Source organism: Nansenia antarctica (genome assembly GCF_963989245.1).
Source record: "Nansenia antarctica genome assembly, chromosome: 1".
Lineage (NCBI taxonomy): Eukaryota > Metazoa > Chordata > Actinopteri > Argentiniformes > Microstomatidae > Nansenia > Nansenia antarctica.
The window spans coordinates 47,923,530-47,950,594 of NC_137674.1; the positions used below are offsets into that span (position 1 = coordinate 47,923,530).

The window sequence follows — 27,065 nt, forward strand, 5'->3', positions numbered from 1 at the left end:
CAGACTAGAGACAGACTAGAGACAGACTAGAGACCGACTAGAGACAGACTAGAGACAGACTAGAGACAGACTAGAGACAGACTAGAGACAGACTAGAGCCAGACTAGAGCCAGACTAGAGACAGACTAGAGCCAGACTAGAGTCATACTAGATTCAGACTAGAGCCAGACTAGAGTCAGACTAGAGACAGACTAGAGACAGACTAGAGACGGACTAGAGACGGACTAGAGCCGGACTAGAGCCGGACTAGAGCCGGACTAGAGACGGACTAGAGACAGACTAGAGACAGACTAGAGTCAGACTAGAGTCAGACTAGAGACAGACTAGAGACAGACTAGAGACAGACTAGATTCAGACTAGAGCCAGACTAGAGCCAGACTAGAGCCAGACTAGAGCCAGACTAGAGACGGACTAGAGACAGACTAGAGACAGACTAGAGTCAGACTAGAGACAGACTAGAGTCAGACTAGAGACAGACTAGAGACAGACTAGAGACAGACTAGAGTCAGACTAGAGACAGACTAGAGACAGACTAGAGACAGACTAGAGACAGACTAGAGACAGACTAGAGTCAGACTAGAGTCAGACTAGAGACAGACTAGAGACAGACTAGAGACAGACTAGAGACAGACTAGAGTCAGACTAGAGACAGACTAGAGACAGACTAGAGTCAGACTAGAGACAGACTAGAGACAGACTAGAGACAGACTAGAGACAGACTAGAGTCAGACTAGAGACAGACTAGAGTCAGACTAGAGTCAGACTAGAGACAGAGTAGAGACAGACTAGAGACAGACTAGAGACAGACTAGAGCAAGACTAGAGTCAGACTAGAGACAGACTAGAGACAGACTAGAGACAGACTAGAGACAGACTAGAGTCAGACTAGAGACAGACTAGAGACAGAGTAGAGACAGACTAGAGACAGACTAGAGACAGAGTAGAGACAGACTAGAGTCAGACTAGAGACAGACTAGAGTCAGACTAGAGCAAGACTAGAGACAGACTAGAGACAGACTAGAGACAGACTAGAGACAGACTAGAGACAGACTAGAGTCAGACTAGAGACAGACTAGTCAGACTAGAGTCAGACTTGAGACAGACTAGAGTCAGACTAGAGACAGACTAGAGACAGAGTAGAGACAGACTAGAGACAGACTAGAGTCAGACTAGAGACAGAGTAGAGACAGGCTAGAGTCAGACTAGAGACAGACTAGAGACAGACTAGAGTCAGACTAGAGACAGAGTAGAGACAGACTAGAGTCAGACTAGAGACAGACTAGAGACAGACTAGAGACAGACTAGAGACAGACTAGAGTCATACTAGAGTCAGACTAGAGACAGACTAGAGACAGACTAGAGACAGACTAGAGACAGACTAGAGACAGACTAGAGTCAGACTAGAGACAGACTAGAGACAGACTAGAGACAGACTAGAGACAGACTAGGGTCAGACTAGAGACAGACTAGAGACAGACTAGAGACAGACTAGAGACAGACTAGAGACAGACTAGAGACAGACTAGAGACAGACTAGAGACAGACTAGCCAGACTAGAGACAGACTAGAGACAGACTAGAGACAGACTAGAGTCAGACTAGAGACAGACTAGAGTCAGACTAGAGCCAGACTAGAGCCAGACTAGAGACAGACTAGAGTCAGACTAGAGACAGACTAGAGACAGACTAGAGTCAGACTAGAGCCAGACTAGAGCCAGACTAGAGACAGACTAGAGTCAGACTAGAGACAGACTAGAGACAGACTAGAGACAGACTAGACAGACTAGAGACAGACAAGAGACAGACTAGAGACAGACTAGAGACAGACTAGAGACAGACTAGAGACAGACTAGAGACAGACTAGAGACAGACTAGAGACAGACTAGTCAGACTAGAGACAGACTAGAGACAGACTAGAGACAGACTAGAGTCAGACTAGAGACAGACTAGAGACAGACTAGAGACAGACTAGAGACAGACTAGAGACAGACTAGAGTCAGACTAGAGACAGACTAGAGACAGACTAGAGACAGACTAGAGACAGACTAGAGACAGACTAGAGACAGACTAGAGACAGACTAGAGTCAGACTAGAGTCAGACTAGAGACAGACTAGAGCCAGACTAGAGACAGACTAGAGTCAGACTAGAGACAGACTAGAGTCAGACTAGAGACAGACTAGAGACAGACTAGAGACAGACTAGAGACAGACTAGAGACAGACTAGAGACGGACTAGAGACAGACTAGAGACAGACTAGAGACAGACTAGAGACAGACTAGAGACAGACTAGTCAGACTAGAGACAGACTAGAGACAGACTAGAGACAGACTAGAGACAGACTAGAGTCAGACTAGAGACAGACTAGAGACAGACTAGTCAGACTAGAGTCAGACTAGAGACAGACTAGAGACAGACTAGAGACAGACTAGAGTCAGACTAGAGACAGACTAGAGACAGACTAGAGACAGACTAGAGACAGACTAGAGACAGACTAGAGACAGACTAGAGTCAGACTAGAGACAGACTAGAGACAGACTAGAGACAGACTAGAGTCAGACTAGAGACAGACTAGAGACAGACTAGAGACAGACTAGAGTCAGACTAGAGTCAGACTAGAGACAGACTAGAGTCAGACTAGAGACAGACTAGAGTCAGACTAGAGACAGACTAGAGACAGACTAGAGACAGACTAGAGACAGACTAGAGTCAGACTAGAGACAGACTAGAGACAGACTAGAGTCAGACTAGAGCCAGACTAGAGTCAGACTAGAGACAGACTAGAGTCAGACTAGAGTCAGACTAGAGACAGACTAGATACAGACTAGAGTCAGACTAGAGACAGACTAGAGTCAGACTAGAGTCAGACTAGAGACAGACTAGAGACAGACTAGAGACAGACTAGAGACAGACTAGAGTCAGACTAGAGACAGACTAGAGACAGACTAGACAGACTAGAGACAGACTAGAGACAGACTAGAGACAGACTAGAGACAGACTAGATTCAGACTAGAGCCAGACTAGATTCAGACTAGAGCCAGACTAGAGCCAGACTAGAGACGGACTAGAGACCGACTAGAGTCAGACTAGAGTCAGACTAGAGACAGACTAGAGACAGACTAGAGACAGACTAGAGCCAGACTAGAGACAGACTAGAGACAGACTAGAGTCAGACTAGAGTCAGACTAGAGTCATACTAGAGACAGACTAGAGCCAGACTAGAGACAGACTAGAGACAGACTAGAGACAGACTAGAGTCAGACTAGAGACAGACTAGAGCCAGACTAGAGACAGACTAGAGACAGTCTAGAGCCAGACTAGAGCCAGACTAGAGACAGACTAGAGACAGACTAGAGTCAGACTAGAGACAGACTAGAGACAGACTAGAGTCAGACTAGAGTCAGACTAGAGTCAGACTAGAGCCAGACTAGAGCCAGACTAGAGACAGACTAGAGTCAGACTAGAGTCAGACTAGAGTCAGACTAGAGACAGACTAGAGTCAGACTAGAGTCAGACTAGAGTCAGACTAGAGTCAGACTAGAGACAGACTAGAGCCAGACTAGAGCCAGACTAGAGACAGACTAGAGACAGACTAGAGACAGACTAGAGACAGACTAGAGCCAGACTAGAGACAGACTAGAGACAGACTAGAGTCAGACTAGAGTCAGACTAGAGACAGACTAGAGACAGACTAGAGACAGACTAGAGACAGACTAGAGTCAGACTAGAGACAGACTAGAGCCAGACTAGAGACAGACTAGAGACAGACTAGAGTCAGACTAGAGACAGACTAGAGACAGACTAGAGTCAGACTAGAGACAGACTAGAGACAGACTAGAGACAGACTAGAGACAGACTAGAGACAGACTAGAGTCAGACTAGAGACAGACTAGAGACAGACTAGAGTCAGACTAGAGACAGACTAGAGCCAGACTAGAGTCAGACTAGAGTCAGACTAGAGACAGACTAGAGACAGACTAGAGACAGACTAGAGACAGACTAGAGACAGACTAGAGACAGACTAGAGTCAGACTAGAGACAGACTAGAGACAGACTAGAGACAGACTAGAGACAGACTAGAGACAGACTAGCCAGACTAGAGACAGACTAGACAGACTAGAGTCAGACTAGAGACAGACTAGAGACAGACTAGAGACAGACTAGAGCAAGACTAGAGTCAGACTAGAGACAGACTAGAGACAGACTAGAGACAGACTAGAGCAAGACTAGAGACAGACTAGAGACAGACTAGAGACAGACTAGAGCCAGACTAGAGACAGACTAGAGACAGACTAGAGACAGACTAGAGACAGACTAGAGACAGACTAGAGTCAGACTAGAGACAGACTAGAGACAGACTAGAGACAGACTAGAGTCAGACTAGAGACAGACTAGAGACAGACTAGAGACAGACTAGAGACAGACTAGAGACAGACTAGAGTCAGACTAGAGTCAGACTAGAGACAGACTAGAGACAGACTAGAGACAGACTAGAGACAGACTAGAGACAGACTAGAGACAGACTAGTCAGACTAGAGACAGACTAGAGACAGACTAGAGACAGACTAGAGTCAGACTAGAGACAGACTAGATTCAGACTAGAGACAGACTAGAGTCAGACTAGAGTCAGACTAGAGACAGACTAGAGACAGACTAGAGTCAGACTAGAGACAGACTAGTCAGACTAGAGTCAGACTAGAGACAGACTAGAGACAGACTAGAGACAGACTAGAGACAGACTAGAGACAGACTAGAGACAGACTAGAGACAGACTAGAGTCAGACTAGAGACAGACTAGAGACAGACTAGAGACAGACTAGAGACAGACTAGAGACAGACTAGAGTCAGACTAGAGACAGACTAGAGACAGACTAGAGACAGACTAGAGTCAGACTAGAGACAGACTAGAGACAGACTAGAGACAGACTAGAGACAGACTAGAGACAGACTAGAGTCAGACTAGAGACAGACTAGAGACAAACTAGAGTCAGACTAGAGACAGACTAGAGTCAGACTAGAGACAGACTAGAGACAGACTAGAGACAGACTAGAGACAGACTAGAGACAGACTAGAGACAGACTAGAGACAGACTAGAGTCAGACTAGAGACAGACTAGAGACAGACTAGAGACAGACTAGAGACAGACTAGAGTCAGACTAGAGACAGACTAGAGACAGACTAGAGACAGACTAGAGTCAGACTAGAGACAGACTAGAGACAGACTAGAGACAGACTAGAGACAGACTAGAGTCAGACTAGAGACAGACTAGAGACAGACTAGAGACAGACTAGAGTCAGACTAGAGACAGACTAGAGACAGACTAGAGACAGACTAGAGTCAGACTAGAGACAGACTAGAGACAGACTAGAGACAGACTAGAGACAGACTAGAGACAGACTAGAGACAGACTAGAGTCAGACTAGAGACAGACTAGAGACAAACTAGAGTCAGACTAGAGTCAGACTAGAGACAGACTAGAGTCAGACTAGAGTCAGACTAGAGTCAGACTAGAGACAGACTAGAGTCAGACTAGAGTCAGACTAGAGACAGACTAGAGCCAGACTAGAGTCAGACTAGAGTCAGACTAGAGACAGACTAGATTCAGACTAGAGACAGACTAGAGACAGACTAGAGACAGACTAGAGACCGACTAGAGACAGACTAGAGACAGACTAGAGACAGACTAGAGACAGACTAGAGACAGACTAGAGACAGACTAGAGACAGACTAGAGTCAGACTAGAGACAGACTAGAGTCAGACTAGAGTCAGACTAGAGTCAGACTAGAGACAGACTAGAGTCAGACTAGAGTCAGACTAGAGTCAGACTAGAGACAGACTAGAGACAGACTAGAGACAGACTAGAGTCAGACTAGAGACAGACTAGAGACAGACTAGAGTCAGACTAGATTCAGACTAGAGTCAGACTAGAGACAGACTAGAGTCAGACTAGAGTCAGACTAGAGTCAGACTAGAGACAGACTAGAGACAGACTAGAGTCAGACTAGAGTCAGACTAGAGACAAACTAGCCAGACTAGAGACAGACTAGAGTCAGACTAGAGTCAGACTAGAGTCAGACTAGAGACAGACTAGAGACAGACTAGAGACAGACTAGAGTCAGACTAGAGACAGACTAGAGACAGACTAGAGACAGACTAGAGACAGACTAGAGTCAGACTAGAGTCAGACTAGAGACAAACTAGCCAGACTAGAGACAGACTAGAGTCAGACTAGAGACAGACTAAAGACAGACTAGAGACAGACTAGAGACAGACTAGAGACAGACTAGAGTCATACTAGAGTCAGACTAGAGACAAACTAGAGACAGACTAGAGACAGACTAGCCAGACTAGAGACAGACTAGAGTCAGACTAGAGTCAGACTAGAGACAGACTAGAGACAGACTAGAGACAGACTAGAGACAGACTAGAGACAGACTAGAGACAGACTAGAGCAAGACTAGAGACAGACTAGAGACAGACTAGAGTCAGACTAGAGCAAGACTAGAGACAGACTAGAGACAGACTAGAGTCAGACTAGAGTCAGACTAGAGACAGACTAGAGACAGACTAGAGACAGACTAGAGACAGACTAGAATCAGACTAGAGACAGACTAGAGACAGACTAGAGACAGACTAGAGACAGACTAGAGACAGACTAGTCAGACTAGAGTCAGACTAGAGACAGACTAGAGACGGACTAGAGACGGACTAGAGACGGACTAGAGACGGACTAGAGACGGACTAGAGCCGGACTAGAGCCGGACTAGAGCCGGACTAGAGACGGACTAGAGACAGACTAGAGACAGACTAGAGTCAGACTAGAGTCAGACTAGAGACAGACTAGAGACAGACTAGAGACAGACTAGATTCAGACTAGAGCCAGACTAGAGCCAGACTAGAGCCAGACTAGAGCCAGACTAGAGACGGACTAGAGACAGACTAGAGACAGACTAGAGTCAGACTAGAGACAGACTAGAGTCAGACTAGAGACAGACTAGAGACAGACTAGAGACAGACTAGAGTCAGACTAGAGACAGACTAGAGACAGACTAGAGACAGACTAGAGACAGACTAGAGTCAGACTAGAGTCAGACTAGAGACAGACTAGAGACAGACTAGAGACAGACTAGAGACAGACTAGAGTCAGACTAGAGACAGACTAGAGACAGACTAGAGTCAGACTAGAGACAGACTAGAGACAGACTAGAGACAGACTAGAGACAGACTACAGTCAGACTAGAGACAGACTAGAGTCAGACTAGAGTCAGACTAGAGACAGAGTAGAGACAGACTAGAGACAGACTAGAGACAGACTAGAGCAAGACTAGAGTCAGACTAGAGACAGACTAGAGACAGACTAGAGACAGACTAGAGACAGACTAGAGTCAGACTAGAGACAGACTAGAGACAGAGTAGAGACAGACTAGAGACAGACTAGAGACAGAGTAGAGACAGACTAGAGTCAGACTAGAGACAGACTAGAGTCAGACTAGAGCAAGACTAGAGACAGACTAGAGACAGACTAGAGACAGACTAGAGACAGACTAGAGACAGACTAGAGTCAGACTAGAGACAGACTAGTCAGACTAGAGTCAGACTTGAGACAGACTAGAGTCAGACTAGAGACAGACTAGAGACAGAGTAGAGACAGACTAGAGACAGACTAGAGTCAGACTAGAGACAGAGTAGAGACAGACTAGAGTCAGACTAGAGACAGACTAGAGACAGACTAGAGTCAGACTAGAGACAGAGTAGAGACAGACTAGAGTCAGACTAGAGACAGACTAGAGACAGACTAGAGACAGACTAGAGTCAGACTAGAGACAGACTAGAGACAGACTAGAGTCATACTAGAGTCAGACTAGAGACAGACTAGAGACAGACTAGAGACAGACTAGAGACAGACTAGAGACAGACTAGAGTCAGACTAGAGACAGACTAGAGACAGACTAGAGACAGACTAGAGACAGACTAGGGTCAGACTAGAGACAGACTAGAGACAGACTAGAGACAGACTAGAGACAGACTAGAGACAGACTAGAGACAGACTAGCCAGACTAGAGACAGACTAGAGACAGACTAGAGACAGACTAGAGACAGACTAGAGACAGACTAGAGACAGACTAGAGACAGACTAGTCAGACTAGAGACAGACTAGAGACAGACTAGAGTCAGACTAGAGACAGACTAGAGACAGACTAGAGACAGACTAGAGTCAGACTAGAGACAGACTAGAGACAGACTAGTCAGACTAGAGTCAGACTAGAGACAGACTAGAGACAGACTAGAGACAGACTAGAGTCAGACTAGAGACAGACTAGAGACAGACTAGAGACAGACTAGAGACAGACTAGAGACAGACTAGAGACAGACTAGAGTCAGACTAGAGACAGACTAGAGACAGACTAGAGACAGACTAGAGTCAGACTAGAGACAGACTAGAGACAGACTAGAGACAGACTAGAGTCAGACTAGAGTCAGACTAGAGACAGACTAGAGTCAGACTAGAGACAGACTAGAGTCAGACTAGAGACAGACTAGAGACAGACTAGAGACAGACTAGAGACAGACTAGAGACAGACTAGAGTCAGACTAGAGACAGACTAGAGACAGACTAGAGTCAGACTAGAGCCAGACTAGAGTCAGACTAGAGTCAGACTAGAGACAGACTAGAGTCAGACTAGAGTCAGACTAGAGACAGACTAGATACAGACTAGAGTCAGACTAGAGACAGACTAGAGTCAGACTAGAGTCAGACTAGAGACAGACTAGAGACAGACTAGAGACAGACTAGAGACAGACTAGAGTCAGACTAGAGACAGACTAGAGACAGACTAGACAGACTAGAGACAGACTAGAGACAGACTAGAGTCAGACTAGAGACAGACTAGATTCAGACTAGAGCCAGACTAGATTCAGACTAGAGCCAGACTAGAGCCAGACTAGAGACGGACTAGAGACCGACTAGAGTCAGACTAGAGTCAGACTAGAGACAGACTAGAGACAGACTAGAGACAGACTAGAGCCAGACTAGAGACAGACTAGAGACAGACTAGAGTCAGACTAGAGTCAGACTAGAGTCATACTAGAGACAGACTAGAGCCAGACTAGAGACAGACTAGAGACAGACTAGAGACAGACTAGAGTCAGACTAGAGACAGACTAGAGCCAGACTAGAGACAGACTAGAGACAGTCTAGAGCCAGACTAGAGCCAGACTAGAGACAGACTAGAGACAGACTAGAGTCAGACTAGAGACAGACTAGAGACAGACTAGAGTCAGACTAGAGTCAGACTAGAGTCAGACTAGAGCCAGACTAGAGCCAGACTAGAGACAGACTAGAGTCAGACTAGAGTCAGACTAGAGTCAGACTAGAGTCAGACTAGAGACAGACTAGAGTCAGACTAGAGTCAGACTAGAGTCAGACTAGAGTCAGACTAGAGACAGACTAGAGCCAGACTAGAGCCAGACTAGAGACAGACTAGAGACAGACTAGAGACAGACTAGAGACAGACTAGAGCCAGACTAGAGCCAGACTAGAGACAGACTAGAGACAGACTAGAGTCAGACTAGAGACAGACTAGAGACAGACTAGAGACAGACTAGAGACAGACTAGAGTCAGACTAGAGACAGACTAGAGCCAGACTAGAGACAGACTAGAGACAGACTAGAGTCAGACTAGAGACAGACTAGAGACAGACTAGAGTCAGACTAGAGACAGACTAGAGACAGACTAGAGACAGACTAGAGACAGACTAGAGTCAGACTAGAGACAGACTAGAGTCAGACTAGAGACAGACTAGAGACAGACTAGAGACAGACTAGAGACGGACTAGAGACAGACTAGAGACAGACTAGAGACAGACTAGAGACAGACTAGAGACAGACTAGAGACAGACTAGTCAGACTAGAGACAGACTAGAGACAGACTAGAGTCAGACTAGAGACAGACTAGAGACAGACTAGAGACAGACTAGAGTCAGACTAGAGACAGACTAGAGACAGACTAGTCAGACTAGAGTCAGACTAGAGACAGACTAGAGACAGACTAGAGACAGACTAGAGTCAGACTAGAGACAGACTAGAGACAGACTAGAGACAGACTAGAGACAGACTAGAGACAGACTAGAGACAGACTAGAGTCAGACTAGAGACAGACTAGATACAGACTAGAGTCAGACTAGAGACAGACTAGAGTCAGACTAGAGTCAGACTAGAGACAGACTAGAGACAGACTAGAGACAGACTAGAGACAGACTAGAGTCAGACTAGAGACAGACTAGAGACAGACTAGACAGACTAGAGACAGACTAGAGACAGACTAGAGACAGACTAGAGACAGACTAGATTCAGACTAGAGCCAGACTAGATTCAGACTAGAGCCAGACTAGAGCCAGACTAGAGACGGACTAGAGACCGACTAGAGTCAGACTAGAGTCAGACTAGAGACAGACTAGAGACAGACTAGAGACAGACTAGAGCCAGACTAGAGACAGACTAGAGACAGACTAGAGTCAGACTAGAGTCAGACTAGAGTCATACTAGAGACAGACTAGAGCCAGACTAGAGACAGACTAGAGACAGACTAGAGACAGACTAGAGTCAGACTAGAGACAGACTAGAGCCAGACTAGAGACAGACTAGAGACAGTCTAGAGCCAGACTAGAGCCAGACTAGAGACAGACTAGAGACAGACTAGAGTCAGACTAGAGACAGACTAGAGACAGACTAGAGTCAGACTAGAGTCAGACTAGAGTCAGACTAGAGCCAGACTAGAGCCAGACTAGAGACAGACTAGAGTCAGACTAGAGTCAGACTAGAGTCAGACTAGAGTCAGACTAGAGACAGACTAGAGTCAGACTAGAGTCAGACTAGAGTCAGACTAGAGTCAGACTAGAGACAGACTAGAGCCAGACTAGAGCCAGACTAGAGACAGACTAGAGACAGACTAGAGACAGACTAGAGACAGACTAGAGCCAGACTAGAGACAGACTAGAGTCAGACTAGAGTCAGACTAGAGACAGACTAGAGACAGACTAGAGACAGACTAGAGACAGACTAGAGTCAGACTAGAGACAGACTAGAGCCAGACTAGAGACAGACTAGAGACAGACTAGAGTCAGACTAGAGACAGACTAGAGACAGACTAGAGTCAGACTAGAGACAGACTAGAGACAGACTAGAGACAGACTAGAGACAGACTAGAGACAGACTAGAGTCAGACTAGAGACAGACTAGAGACAGACTAGAGTCAGACTAGAGACAGACTAGAGCCAGACTAGAGTCAGACTAGAGTCAGACTAGAGACAGACTAGAGACAGACTAGAGACAGACTAGAGACAGACTAGAGACAGACTAGAGACAGACTAGAGACAGACTAGAGACAGACTAGAGACAGACTAGCCAGACTAGAGACAGACTAGACAGACTAGAGTCAGACTAGAGACAGACTAGAGACAGACTAGAGACAGACTAGAGCAAGACTAGAGTCAGACTAGAGACAGACTAGAGACAGACTAGAGACAGACTAGAGCAAGACTAGAGACAGACTAGAGACAGACTAGAGACAGACTAGAGCCAGACTAGAGACAGACTAGAGACAAACTAGAGACAGACTAGAGACAGACTAGAGACAGACTAGAGTCAGACTAGAGACAGACTAGAGACAGACTAGAGACAGACTAGAGTCAGACTAGAGACAGACTAGAGACAGACTAGAGACAGACTAGAGACAGACTAGAGACAGACTAGAGACAGACTAGAGTCAGACTAGAGTCAGACTAGAGACAGACTAGAGACAGACTAGAGACAGACTAGAGACAGACTAGAGACAGACTAGTCAGACTAGAGACAGACTAGAGACAGACTAGAGACAGACTAGAGTCAGACTAGAGACAGACTAGATTCAGACTAGAGACAGACTAGAGTCAGACTAGAGTCAGACTAGAGACAGACTAGAGACAGACTAGAGTCAGACTAGAGACAGACTAGTCAGACTAGAGTCAGACTAGAGACAGACTAGAGACAGACTAGAGACAGACTAGAGACAGACTAGAGACAGACTAGAGACAGACTAGAGTCAGACTAGAGACAGACTAGAGACAGACTAGAGACAGACTAGAGACAGACTAGAGTCAGACTAGAGACAGACTAGAGACAGACTAGAGACAGACTAGAGTCAGACTAGAGACAGACTAGAGACAGACTAGAGACAGACTAGAGACAGACTAGAGACAGACTAGTCAGACTAGAGACAGACTAGAGACAAACTAGAGTCAGACTAGAGACAGACTAGAGTCAGACTAGAGACAGACTAGAGACAGACTAGAGACAGACTAGAGACAGACTAGAGACAGACTAGAGACAGACTAGAGACAGACTAGAGACAGACTAGAGACAGACTAGAGTCAGACTAGAGACAGACTAGAGACAGACTAGAGACAGACTAGAGTCAGACTAGAGACAGACTAGAGACAGACTAGAGACAGACTAGAGACAGACTAGAGTCAGACTAGAGACAGACTAGAGACAGACTAGAGACAGACTAGAGTCAGACTAGAGACAGACTAGAGACAGACTAGAGACAGACTAGAGACAGACTAGAGACAGACTAGAGTCAGACTAGAGACAGACTAGAGACAAACTAGAGTCAGACTAGAGTCAGACTAGAGTCAGACTAGAGTCAGACTAGAGTCAGACTAGAGACAGACTAGAGTCAGACTAGAGTCAGACTAGAGACAGACTAGAGCCAGACTAGAGTCAGACTAGAGTCAGACTAGAGACAGACTAGATTCAGACTAGAGACAGACTAGAGACAGACTAGAGACAGACTAGAGACCGACTAGAGACAGACTAGAGACAGACTAGAGACAGACTAGAGACAGACTAGAGACAGACTAGAGACAGACTAGAGTCAGACTAGAGACAGACTAGAGTCAGACTAGAGTCAGACTAGAGTCAGACTAGAGACAGACTAGAGTCAGACTAGAGTCAGACTAGAGTCAGACTAGAGACAGACTAGAGACAGACTAGAGTCAGACTAGAGACAGACTAGAGACAGACTAGAGTCAGACTAGATTCAGACTAGAGTCAGACTAGAGACAGACTAGAGTCAGACTAGAGTCAGACTAGAGTCAGACTAGAGTCAGACTAGAGTCAGACTAGAGTCAGACTAGAGTCAGACTAGAGACAGACTAGAGACAGACTAGAGTCAGACTAGAGTCAGACTAGAGACAAACTAGCCAGACTAGAGACAGACTAGAGTCAGACTAGAGTCAGACTAGAGTCAGACTAGAGACAGACTAGAGACAGACTAGAGACAGACTAGAGTCAGACTAGAGACAGACTAGAGACAGACTAGAGACAGACTAGAGACAGACTAGAGTCAGACTAGAGTCAGACTAGAGACAAACTAGCCAGACTAGAGACAGACTAGAGTCAGACTAGAGACAGACTAAAGACAGACTAGAGACAGACTAGAGACAGACTAGAGTCATACTAGAGTCAGACTAGAGACAAACTAGAGACAGACTAGAGACAGACTAGCCAGACTAGAGACAGACTAGAGTCAGACTAGAGTCAGACTAGAGACAGACTAGAGACAGACTAGAGACAGACTAGAGACAGACTAGAGACAGACTAGAGACAGACTAGAGCAAGACTAGAGACAGACTAGAGACAGACTAGAGTCAGACTAGAGCAAGACTAGAGACAGACTAGAGACAGACTAGAGTCAGACTAGAGTCAGACTAGAGACAGACTAGAGACAGACTAGAGACAGACTAGAGACAGACTAGAATCAGACTAGAGACAGACTAGAGACAGACTAGAGACAGACTAGAGACAGACTAGAGACAGACTAGTCAGACTAGAGTCAGACTAGAGACAGACTAGAGACAGACTAGAGACAGACTAGAGTCAGTATTGATTAGGTATTTTTTATATATATTTCACAACAGAACACAACGACTGCAATCACCTTAAATATTACGTTTTCTCTCTAACTCAACCTTTCTCCCTCCCCCTCCCTCCACCCCTCCTTCCCTCTCTCTCCCCCTCCCGCCCTCTCTCTACCCCTCCTTCCCTCCCTCTCCCTCCCTCCTTCTCTCCCCCTCTCTCCCTCCTTCCCTCCCTCCCCCTCTCTCTCTCTCTCCCACCCTCTCTCCGTCCCTCTCTCTCTCCCTCTCTTTCCCTCCCTCCCTCTCTCCCTCCCTCCCTCCCCCCCTCTCTCTCTCTCCCACCCTCTCTCCGTCCCTCTCTCTCTCCCTCTCTTTCCCTCCCTCCCTCTCTCCCTCCCTCCCTCCCCCTCTCTCTCTCTCTCCGTCCCTCTCCCTCTCCCTCCCTCCCTCTCTCCCTCCCTCCCTCCCTCTCTCTCTCTCTCTCTGATGTACAGTTGGTACCAGAGGCTCTTTATTGTTCGGGGCACCTCTCTGTCCGGCCTCTGCAGACACCATGACCACCTAATGAGTCTGTCTGTAGTTAATACCAGCGGTGCTGTGTGGCGGTGGCAATAACCTGCCTCCACCGGGGGCTTAGCCTTGTTATTGTTGAGGACATTATGGTGGGAGCTCTGGTCAGAAACTAATAACTATGTCTCTTTCCTCCCTCCCTCTCTCTCTCTCTCTCTCTCTCTCTCTCTCTCTCTCTCTCTCTCTCTCTCTCTCTCTCTCTCTCTCTCTCTCTCTCTCTCTCCTCCATCTCTTCCAGCCCTGGTGGAGGAGATCTACAAGGCCCAGAGGGAGAGGGACCAGGCGGTGATGGCCCGGTTGCGTCTGGCCAATGAGGAGAGAGACGAGGCCTTGCTGCGGGCCAAGCGGCTGCAGCAGGCAGCAGAAGAGTACGTACACCGCCACCGCCATCACAACGCATCACATCGTAACACACCACCACACCACACACCACCACACCACACCTCACCACACCACACCACACCACCACACCACAACACACCACACCACAATACACCACACCACACACCACCACACCACAATACACCACACACCACCACACCACACACCACCATACACCACACCACAATACACCACACCTCACCACACCACACCTCACCACACCACACACCACCACACCACACCACACACCACAATACACCACACCACACACCACCACACCACAATACACCACACCACACCACAATACACCACACCACAATACAACACACCACACCACTCCACACCACTCCACACACCACCACTCTACACTACACCTCACCACACCACACCACACCACACCACACCACACTACACCACACCACACCTCACCACACCACACCACACCGCACCGGGTCTTTAGTCTACGGTGGAAGACAGGTAGTGACGCTGCCGTCCTGACAGTGACGGGAAGCTCGTTCCACCATTGGGGCGTCAAAACGGAGAAGAGCCGTGAGCAAACAGCCACCACTGTTCCACCACTGTTCCACCACTGTTCCACCACTGTTCCATTGTTGTGGGTCATCTAAGTCAAGCACACCAAGTATTTGATTTTTTTTTAAAGATTTTGACATACAATAGAATATCAGTGGAGGCTGGTGGAGGTAGAAATCGGAAGACGGGCTCATTGTAATGCATGGAACGGAATGAGGAATGGTGTCAAACACGTGACCTTTCTACTTCGGCCAGCCTCTGGTCCAGTGTGTGTGTGTGTGCTCCTGGTCTGTATCTCTCCTCCACCATGACCCCCGCCCTCTCACTGTCTCTCACACTGCAGCACAGGCAGGCTTGGAAACAGGCTGGAGGGTGTGTGTGTGTGTGTGGGGAGGGCGGGGGTACAAGACAGATAAACAGAGGGGGAGAGAGTGAAAGAAAGAAAGAAAGAGAGAGAGAGAGGGAGGGAGGGAGGAAGGAAGAGAGAGAGAGAATGTGAAAGGAACACAGAGAGAGGGAGGGAGAATGGCAGGGAGATAGAGAGTGAAAAGCAGTCCCACTCTGTCACCTCCAAACTATTCGTTCATCCCTCTCTTCCCTCCCTCTTTTTTCCCTCCTTTTCTTCCTCTCCTCTTGGAGCAGGGAGGGTGTCTGGGGGGTTCTGACAGCAGAGGACCAGTTTGGTCGACCATCACTCACCTTTCTGTCCCTTAGGCAACTCTGCTCCGGTCTCCCCACTGGTAGACAAGGTGAACCACTGGAATGGGGTGGCGAAATGTGTGTGTGTGTGTGTGAGGGGGGGGGGGGGGGGACCAATATCGACTGTTTTGGAAATACATGGGAGGGGTGTGACATTTCATAAGAGTCCCCTCGCCCTCCGTGAGGTTGTCAGTCAGTCGTAGCACTGTATAGGAAATCAATCAGACCCTTCAGAGCAGCAGATCTTTACCTCGCTGCCTCAGCCTGCCTCGTTAATGACAGGGGTTTGAGTTTAGTGGATGGGGGGGGGGGGCAGGGGGGGAGCTGCATTGTTCACTAGGAGAGGTGGAAGGCATCCAGGCAATATTTGCAGGCGCAGTTTAGAAGTAATTACATTTTCTACTTAGGGGAATATAACTTTCTGTCTGACGTAAATCTATATTTCAATAAGCCCTGGTATATGATGTTTGTGGGCGCCACCTGATAAAAAAAAGAACTAGGATTCTACACAAATCCCTGGTGTTTGGTTTCTCTTTTATATGCACAATGATGCATTATTTACTCTAACAACATTCGCCAAACACCATTCACCTATCTATCTCCTATCACTTATATTACCTATCAGATATTCTGCTTTGTTTAAGTTATTTCAATTATTTAAATTCACCTGGAATATTGAGTGGGATGAAATGCATTCAGCCAGTCAAAGTGGCCCCGCCAAATTGCCTTGAAAATCTAATTAGAAAAAAAATAACATCCCTTTTCCAATCTCGACACCTCCCAGCCCTCCTTGCAGATAACAGGGTAATTGATAGCCAAGCCCAATGCTATTATCTTTGGCTGAATATGGAAAAGCATGTTCTAAACCTTGATTTTGGCAGGGTCGGCGGCGCCTCTGTGAGGGAGTGTGTTCCTCTATAATATGAGGTGATCCGTGTAATGCCTTTGTAAATGAGCTGACGGTTGTTGTTGTTCCTCCTGAGGGGACTGGAGGAGTCACCCCGGGGGAGGCCGGTGGAGGTAGGAATCGGAGGACGGGGCTCATTGTAACGCACGGAACGGAATCGACGGGGAGGAGGGATGTTATCTACCGTTCTAGATACCGTTCCACACATTAGATTGAGCCCTGTCCTCCGAGTCTTACCTCCACCGGCCTCCCCCGAGTCACACCCACACCTAGAGGAGGACGACACGGTAGGAGAAGGCGAGAGACGCAGGCAGAGAGAGATGTTTGTTTGTTTGTAGGTGATAAACAGCCATGGAAATTGAATTTGTAATATTGTTATAGGAATAACAGAGAGAGATGGGATATGTTTGCTTGAAGGTGCAGAACAGTAACAGGGACGGACAGAAATGGAATTTGTACCGTTGTCATGTAAATAAGCGAAACGATCACATAGATTTGGATCGATTATCAAATCGAGGACTGTTAAACAAATAAATCGGATGTTTGTTTTTTTACCTCACCGTCATCACATCGGACCGTTTTTACATTCGCATTAGCACAGACGTCTTGAGAATGAAGACTCTTCAAACACCGCCGACGGGTCACAGCCGATGACTCGTCCTGAAAGTCTACCTTTCATTACTGCTCTCCCTCTCCCCCTGCTCTCCTGCTCCACCTCTGTCTTAGCAAGGACAATGAAAGCTGCGTCAATGGCCTGGGAATCTCCAGGTAGTTGACTTGTAATAAAAGTTGTCTTCTGGCCTACGACGCTGCTCAGCAAAGCACACCTACAAATGACTCCATCACCACCGCCAGCCCCCCATATCAACCCCCCCCCCCCCCCCCCGTATCCCTGCACATATGAACAATTGATCCCAGTCGTCGTATATAGCAGTAAACATTAATAACTTAACAGCCCCTCTCTCTATGGCGAATATACAGGGTGTTATTGGGGAATAATGGCTGTGGGTGGCTCTGGTGGCATTTTTAATATGCTAGGGGCTGTCCTGATCGACTCTCAGAAGAACCCACACGCAGGCGGTTATTGGACAGGAGGAAGATTCGGGAAGTGATCTCATTTTTTTGGGAGGGGGGCTCTTGACGTGTCTTTTTCTCCCCCTCTCATTTTCTTCTCTCTTCTCTCTCTCTCTACCCCCCCCCTCTCTCTCTCCCCCCACCCTCTCTTCTCAGATTGGAGGATATTAACCCGGAGGAGAGTGATATGGTAAGCCCTTCCTTCAGGCTCAATGTGGGCTCACCTCCTCTTCCTCGCCGTTCTCATCACAAAGTCCTCAATGAAAGATGAAAGGGTTTTAAGGAAACAAAGGATTCCTCAGGACGTCATCTCAACAATATATGCTGTTATGATAAGATGGAAATTGCATAGCGGGGAAATTGTTTTAGGCTTATGAATGCTTGACATTTTCAACACATAGGTTCAGAAGTATGAATACATTTACTATGCACCACTTAACTGACAATAGGTGTGTGTGTGTGTGTGTGTGTGTGTGTGTGTGTGTGTGTGTGTGTGTGTGTGTGTGTGCGTGCATGTGTGTTTGTGCGTATATGCGTGCGTGTGTGTGTGCGTATATGCGTGCGTGTGTGTGTGAATGCGTGCATGCATGTGTGCGTACGTGTGTGTGTGTGTTTGTGTGTGTGTGTGTCAGGACCTTGAGGAATTGCTGAACAGGGTGAACAGTGCAGACTCCGCCCTGGGCGTGGAGCGCAGCGGGGCGGTGATCGTGGACCGCCTGCTGAAGGCCCGGGAGCGCCGCAGGAAGATCACCGCCGAGGAGATGAACGCCGTCATCGAGGAGAGGGACGCCGCGCTGGCCAAGGTGGGTCTCACCCTACACCCTACACACCAGGGGTCTCACACTACACACTACACACTACACACCAGGGGTCTCACACTACACACTACACACTACACACCAGGGGTCTCACACTACACACTACACACCAGGGGTCTCACACTACACCCTACACACCAGGGGTCTCACACTACACACCAGGGGTCTCACACTACACACTACACACTACACACTACACCCTACACACCAGGGGTCTCACACTACACACTACACACTACACACCAGGGGTCTCACACTACACACTACACACTACACACCAGGGGCCTCACCCTACACACTACACACCAGGGGTCTCACACTACACACTACACACCAGGGGTCTCACACTACACACTACACACCAGGGGAGGCCGGGGGAGGTTGACATCGGAGGACGGCCTCATTGTAATGTAAGCAGTGTCATGGCTTCCTCATTCCGTTCCTCATTCCGTCCCATGTGCATTACAATGAGGCCGTCCTCCGATGTCTACAGTACCTCCACCAGCCTCCCCTGGCAGACCCTCTGTAGCAGACCATCCAAGCACAGTAGGCCCGACCCAGTTCCTATCACACGGGGGACAGGGGAGGCGGATCTGGAATCAACATTTAGCAACACCTTTGATGTGTATTCAGACACAAACCTGAATACTGAAAAAAACCACTAAATATCCCCCAACAATATTGACATCTCCCTCATGTCCTACTTGAACAGTCTTGTGATCAGAAGGCCCATACACCTGGGTTTAGTCCTTGAGACATTTATTTGATGTGGTAAACCAACCACTTGATTCAACATTTTGAGGTTATGACAGCATAAGCTCAAATATTTGACATATCAATCTTGTATGAATATTTTTTCAATCATTTGGAAAACAAACAAGGAGGCGGACAAATATTGACATCCACGATATCCTCTACCTCAACATCGCGAAGTGGGGCACTATTTACTATTCACACTGTGTGTGTGTGTGTGTGTGTGTGTGTGTGTGTGTGTGTGTATGTGTGTTTGTGTGTGTGGATAGATTTATTAGACCGCTCGTGTCATGGTTGTCACTGTCCTGTTTCACTACAGCGTCCTTATGAGGAGAGGAACTCCGACATACGGTCATACAGCAGGAGAGAGTGTCATAGTCAAATCAGCTTTATGACATTCATTTTTGGATACATAAGCATCCAGTCGGAGCATACTTGTTTGTGTACGAGTTTTGCCTGGTAACCTATACTAATAGGATGTAAATGTCATGGTATGAAGGTTATTTTTCTTCATCGCAGCGATAGAATATACCTTTACGGAATGTTCCGGAAGAGTTCCCATCACCTAGAGAAAGATCAACATGTGACTATGGAGCTGTTGGCAGGTCATACATGTTTACAGTGAACGTACTCTGTAGGCGTCGGTTGTGTTACACGGTTCCTTCGTCCAAACAGCATGAAGTTGGTGAGATCATCATGTCACTTCCCCCTCCAGCGGCGTCCCCTACGCCTGTCAATCACACCTGTCAATCCCACCTGGTCTCCTCCGCAGCTTCATCTGAGCGGGTGGTCAGATGACAGAAAAAAAGATGACAAAAAAAAACCGTCTCTACCGCACTTTTTTGATATGAGATAGATAGATCAGATTTTCCTGCTCGCCAGCCCCCCGGCGCATATATGTATGATTGGCTTCCTGTCGGCCCGGTGGGCGAGCAGCTGGGATCCTGTCCTGTTCCGTACTGGTTCTGCCCAACAGGCTCACAAAGGCAGGCGTTCCGCCGTGCGGAGAAGAAAGGAGGCGATGCGTCTGTAGATGTATATAGGCTAGCCGCCCGCTCGCTAATGCAGCCGCACGGAGCCGGGCGCAAGTTGCTCTGAGGGGGCTGAGACTAAGCTGAGGGAAGCGGGGATGTCTCCACATGCCCAGTGCTGGGTGGAAACATACTGATATACTGTAGTTAAGGTGTATGTACTTGGATATCCATGTTTATTTACAGTTGACTTGTCAGTCAGTACGGAACGAGGAACGGTATCAGTGGCATCAAACACGGTCCCAGACACCTGTGATATCATTCCGCTTCTCCTCTCTCTCTTCTCTTCTCTCCTCTCTTCTCCTCTTCCCTCCTCTCTTCTCTCTCCAAACCTCCTCTGTGTGACTCTGGCGACTGTTGTCTCAGGTGTCCACTGGGCCGTTTTTTACGAGGCTGTTTTACAGCTTTAATCAGACACAGTAGGAGTCGTAAACAGAAGAAAAGAACTTTGGACTTTGGGGGTCCAATCAGTTTTTTATGCTCCCGGAAAGTTCCTCAAAATACTCAGTTTGAATCAGATATTGAAACATCTGATTTTCACACACCAGGGGAGGCTGGTGGAGGTAGAAATCAGAGGACCGGCTCATTGTAACGCATGGAAGTGAGGGGTGGTATCAAACACACACGGTGCCGTTCTTCGTTCCTTTTTAATGCATGACAATCAGCCGGTCCTCCGATTTCTACCTCCACCAGCCTCCCTTGGTACACAAATCTCAGGTACTGAGACTGCTCAGACTAAACTACCGATCAACTTTATTGCTTTGTTTCAGGTTGGCATAAATCAGTCAGTTCAGTTGGAGTTGGGATAGAGTGTTGGGCATTGGAGGCTGGTGGAGGTAGAATTCGGAGGACGGGGCTCATTGTAACGGATGCTACGGAATGAGGAATGGTGTTTGATATGTGATGTGATGTTTGATACCGTTCCTCCTTCCATTCTGTGCATTTACACTGAGCCCCGTCCTCCGATTTCTACCTCCACCAGCCTCCCATGGCGTTGGGGTTGTCTGTATCCCTGAAGGCCGTGTCAGTGCATCTTCATTTAGCCCGAGGCTGGGGTGCAGCCATCTGAGCTCAAACCCCAAAGGCTCCCTCATATCACCACCGCCGCCACGCGCTAGCTAACGCCGCGGCTTCTGACAACGTTGCCCCCCCCCCCCCCCCCCCCCGCTTTCGGTTCATCTTTGGGGGCAATTTTAAAAGTATGTTGCAAATGCTGCGGTAATCCCCCCGCGTCGGCGGTGGAATTGGGTCCAGCACTCTCTATCTTTGGAGGATTTCCTCCCTCCTCCCTCCTCCTCCCTCCTCCCTCCTCCCCTGCCGATCCCCCAATCCCTCTCTTCATCTCAGAGGGATTATCCCGCTGCGCCGACCAGAGGGCCGGCCCGCTGCCGGCCTGCTAGCCGCCCGCGCTACAGCCACATCCGCCAGGCTGCGGGGGGGAATGAAAAGGGGCTGGAGGAGAAAACACCTTGTCTCTTTCTCTCCCTCTATTCTCCCTCTGTGTGAATGTCAGAGCAGAGGTTCTCTGTCCGTTAAGTCCCTGTGCTGTGCTGTGTCGTCAGGTCCTATAGCGCTAGAAAGTGTCAAAGCTGGTAGAGGAACAGAAGAGTTCACAGCCTCTATTCCAGAGGGGAGGCCGCCGGTGGAGGTAGACATCGGAGGAGGGGCTCGTTCTGATGCACGGAACGGAATGTGGAACGGTATCAAACGTAGCTCTGTTCAACTCTGCTGAAACGATACAAGAGGAGAGGTTTTGGGTCGGTGACGTCCCTGTGCAGTGTGCCAATCTGACGTTGGTACTGATAAGAGTTCACATGTGAAAGCTTTGGGCCTACCGTAATATTAGATTTAGTTTCAACCTCTCTATCACTTTGGTGACAGTAATCTAGTAATAATAGTGATAATTACATATAATAGTTTAACCGTTTCTTTAGGATTTCATATGATCGTTTTCATAACCTGATTGCACTCAACCTTCCCTCTCGACGTCCAGGATGTGTAATAACCATGTAATAAGCCTGATAACAGATGACCTGACGGACAGTGTGCTGTAGGTGACTCAGGAGGGCGGTGGGCCGTGTCTGCTCTGTGTGTTTAGGCTGGCTGCTGCTGCTGCTGCTATTCCTGGGCTCCTGGCCCAGCGGTGGGGCCTGGTGCGCTCGCTAGCACAGAGAGGGACCCTCTCTCTCTGATTTAAATACATTTTACTCCAAAACATCTGTTGCCCGGGGCCCATAACTCACCCTGACACTAAAGAGGAGCTGGCTGTTTGGTCTGGACCGGCCCGGTGTTGTTCTAGTCTGCAGAGGAAGAGGGGCGGGGGGGGGGGGGGGGGGGCTGCTGCTGCGGCAGCGACTCTTGTTTGCGGGGGCACTCAGTGTCTTGGGCAGCTGGGTGTGTGTGTGTGTGTGTGTGTGTGTGTGTGTGTGTGTGTGTGGAAACAGTGCGACTTGTCAGGGAGAGCGGAGATGGTTTACGTTCCTGGTAAGTGTCCTTTAGTCTAGGAATGTGCACATGGGGAAGAGCACATATGGGGCGGTATAAAACAACTGGCCTTGCAATAACACCACTGAGAGTGAGAGAGGAGAGAGACATGCTGGTCAGACACACCGCTGGTGTGTTTATACGGTCTGCCTGCCTGTCTGCCTGCCTGTCTGCCTGCCTGTCTGTCTGTCTGTCTGTCTGCTGGTCTGTCTGCCTGTCTGTCTGTCTGTCTGTGTGTCTGTGTGTCTGCTGGTCTGTCTGCCTGTATGTCTGTCTGTCTGCCTGCCTGTCTGTCTGTCTGTCTGTCTGCCTGCCTGCCTGTCTGCTGGTCTGTCTGTCTGTGTGTCTGCTGGTCTGTCTGTCTGTCTGTCTGTCTGCCTGCCTGTATGTCTGCCTGTCTGTCTGTCTGCCTGCCTGTCTGTCTGTCTGCTGGTCTGTCTGTCTGTGTGTCTGCTGGTCTGTCTGTCTGTCTGTCTGTCTGGTATAAAACAACTGGCCTTACAATAATATGAAGATGATAAAGATCAGTCTCAATGCTGGTATGTTTAGACTGTCCGTCCGTCTGTCCGCTGGTTGGTCGGTCGGTCTGTCTGTCAAACAAATGACATCACTCACTTCTGATATAAGGTTTTTATTATGTGCTGCCGATGTGATCATGTGTTTTATCAATGCAGTGGAATGAACCCAGTGGTCAGATATCCATCTGCGGTGGAGGAAGTGTGGCAGAAATAGAACCAGCGTGTGCTGTAAACGAGACATCCCTGTGATCTCTTCAAAGAGCCGTAGTCGGTTTGGCTTCCACTCCTTCATTTCCCCTTTGTCCATGACGCACCAGTACCTCACCCCGCCAAGAGAGGAACCAGAGGCGCTGGGGAGGACTGGCTGGTTGGCTGGCTGGCAGAAACAGGCATCCATTTACACCGCCCGCCCGCCTGGCTGACAGAGGCTCTGCCTGCGCAGGGAGGTGGATGGTGAGCAGCTTACTAATGTAGTCAAAGTGATTGTTTCCCCTCCTTCTCCTCTCCTCTTCTCGCTCCTCCACAGAGCAAGCGGCTGGAGCAGGAGCTCCTGGCCGGCAGAGAGCAGAACCAGACTTCGGCAAACAACGCCGGCAGACACCTGACTGCCGAAAACAATCAAGAACGTGCTCGGAAGGTAAACCTGCCCCTTCCTTCCCCTCTTCCTTCCACCGCCCCCCCCCCCCCCCCCCCCCAACCCCACTCCACCGCCACCCCCCACCCATCCCCCACCTCCTCATTGTGAATCTCCTGCAAATTACGGCTATGAGTGCCAGGTTACCTTGGATGAATATATGGGGTTGTGTACATTACCAGGCGGCTCAGTGGCGGTGTTTGCCAACAACACCGTATTCAAACATGGCTGTCGCCTACTCTGCCTGAGGTTGTGTTTAGATACCCAGGCCCTCCGCCCCGCCCCCCACCGTGCCCTGGCCCGCCACCACGGACTCTCTCTCTCCCTCTCTCTCTCTCTCTCTCTCTCTCTCTCTCTCTCTCTCTCTCTCTCTCTCTCTCTCTCTCTCTCTTCCTCCCTCCCTCTCTCTCTCTTCCTCCCTCCCTCTGTCTCTCTCGCTCTCTCTCTCTCCCTCTCTCTCTCTTCCTCCCTCCCTCTGTCTCTCTCTCTCTCCCTCTCTCTCTCTCTCTCTCTTCCTCCTTCCCTCTGTCTCTCTCTCTCTCTCTCTTTCTCGCTCTGTCTCTCTCTTTCTCCCTCCCTCCCTCCCTCCCTCTCTCTCTCTCTCTCTCTCTCTCTCTCCCCCCCTCTCGCTCACTCTCTATCTCTCCTCCATCACTGGCATAATTGTATCATTTATTCAGCACTATTTGCTTGAGTTTCAACCATCAACCGGCCCCTTGTTACCTGTTTGTTTAGGCTACCTGTGATCCGCAGTAATAGAGCCGTCGGGGTCGACCACATATTTGATACAGGGATTTACTATGACATCATCAGCGTGGGCCATCTGCAGGGTGAATGCGTGGTCCTCTCCAGCAGTGAGGTGCAGGGTAAACACAGGCCTTGTTTGATTTGAAACATTCATATGATGAAGCCGCTCGCCTTTGTGTTTAAATGCTGTAAACCTGATGAGCAGATAGGTCTGGGTAAACAAGAACTGAGGTTGAGGCTGAAGGAGGTCAGCCAAACCTATTAGAGCAGGGGAGGCTGGTGGAGGTAGAAATCGGAGGATGGGCGGGCTCATTGAAACGCATGGAACGGAATAAGGATTGGTATCATGTCATACCGTTCCTCATTCCATCCCATGTGTTACATTGAGCCCGTCTTCTGATTTCTACCTCCGCCAGCCTCCCCTCTGCACTGGAGATCATTGAGAAAAAGGATTCTCAAAGTAAGACAGTAGATTATGGGCCAGTTTCACAGACAAGGCTTAAGCCTAATCCTAGACTAAAAAACATCTTCAATGGAGATTTTACATTGAAAGTGTGATTTAGTCCAGGACTAGGCTTAAGCCTTGTCTCTGAAACCGGCCCTATGTCTTTTAAGTCTTGACCTGCCGACCAACATGAATCTTGTGTCATGAGTATTGTAAAAAGTTCTCTTTCCGTTATGTCGATTAGATTCCATAATATTTAATTGAATCCTCCTAACTTTAATTTTTTCTCCTGTCAGAGAAACATTTGTTGTTGGATTTCCAGATTACGTCTCTGAATAACATTCAGAATTGCGTCACATGTGTCATATATTCCATTAATAGAATTCATGACTGTGAAAATCGTTTAGTTTTGAACGGCAAAGTAGAGGGACAGATGTTAGCAGAAGTAACAATGATCACATATGTGACTCAGCAGTTATTTCCGAGGCTTATGATTGGTCGGCTGGAGAAGGCCCAGGCTGTCTCCCTGCTCTTTCCCGAGGCTGGCGGTAAACACTTTCCTTTATCTTATAGAGGGCTACACCTATGACGGCTTAATAAGAAATATATTAAATTTTGTTATTAATGTATCACTTGGTTTTTCTGTAAATCCCCTTAATTACAGATCGACTCTTGGGATTACGGAGCGGGGTTTTTAATTTAAAATGAAAAGGGAACAGCTGTTGTAAAATTAGTCAACAGTGCCGAGAACAGGATCCACAAAAAACAATTTAAAACAGGTCTTTGCTCATCAACTGCGATTTTACTTCAAAGAAACCTTAACCTAAGAGCAGACGCTTGAAATAGGGTTGAAAAGTAGAAGTTCGTCTTGAAGTGAAGAAAAAAAAAAGACTAGTTGGCTTTTTCTGTGACTTTCCTGCCTGTTATGTAACCCTGAATAGTCCAATGGTCACCCATATGTTTGTAGGAATTACAAATATGTTTTTATTCATAGAAAATATGACCAAAGCTACATTCCCAAATGTTTATAGATGTTAGAATCCCCAAGATGTGCAAATGTTTAGGTATATTTTTCACAAGCAAGCCTCTGTGATGGTTATGATTTTATGATCATGTTTTTGGTCCTTTCCCCTACTGACTGGCTGTAGCGAGCGGTGGGTGTCCCCGCCATAAGCCTTTAACATGGGTAGCCTCTTTCATGCTTGGGAGAGAGGCTGTTCTACAGACGTTTTCAAGGACATTGTGTAAAGTGGGTCCTAAAGTAAAGCTGTGTGTGTGTGTGTGTGTGTGTGTGTGTGTGTGTGTGTGTGTGTGTGTGTGTGTGTCTCGGTGTGTCTGTGTGTGTCTTGCACTCAGTAAAGGCCTGTGACTTCAGGGCCATTTCAAATGGCAGGGATGAGAGGTCTGGGGCTGAGGGGAGAGAGAGTCGGGGTGAGGGGTGAGAGAGTGGGGGTGAGGGGTGAGGATGGAGGGGAAAGTCAGGGTTTAGATGAGAGAGTTGAGGGTGAGAGGAGGGAGTCGAGGGTTGAAGAGGAGAGAGGCAGGGTGGGGGTGAGAGGTTCTCATTGCTCAGGTG

At 48.1% G+C, this 27,065-nt stretch overlaps 1 protein-coding gene across 1 annotated transcript in view; it reads left to right on the plus strand.

Moving 5' to 3' along the window:
* Positions 1 to 27,065, plus strand: part of mipol1 (mirror-image polydactyly 1) — a gene marked incomplete at its 5' end in the record, with an annotated part of 77,569 nt that overhangs the window by 25,540 nt on the left and 24,964 nt on the right. Inside the window, 4 exons of the mRNA XM_080523575.1 lie at positions 14,706 to 14,835; positions 18,216 to 18,249; positions 18,692 to 18,862; positions 24,190 to 24,300. Of these exons, the coding sequence (XP_080379701.1) occupies positions 14,706 to 14,835; positions 18,216 to 18,249; positions 18,692 to 18,862; positions 24,190 to 24,300 (446 nt within the window). The remainder of the gene's footprint in view (positions 1 to 14,705; positions 14,836 to 18,215; positions 18,250 to 18,691; positions 18,863 to 24,189; positions 24,301 to 27,065) is intronic.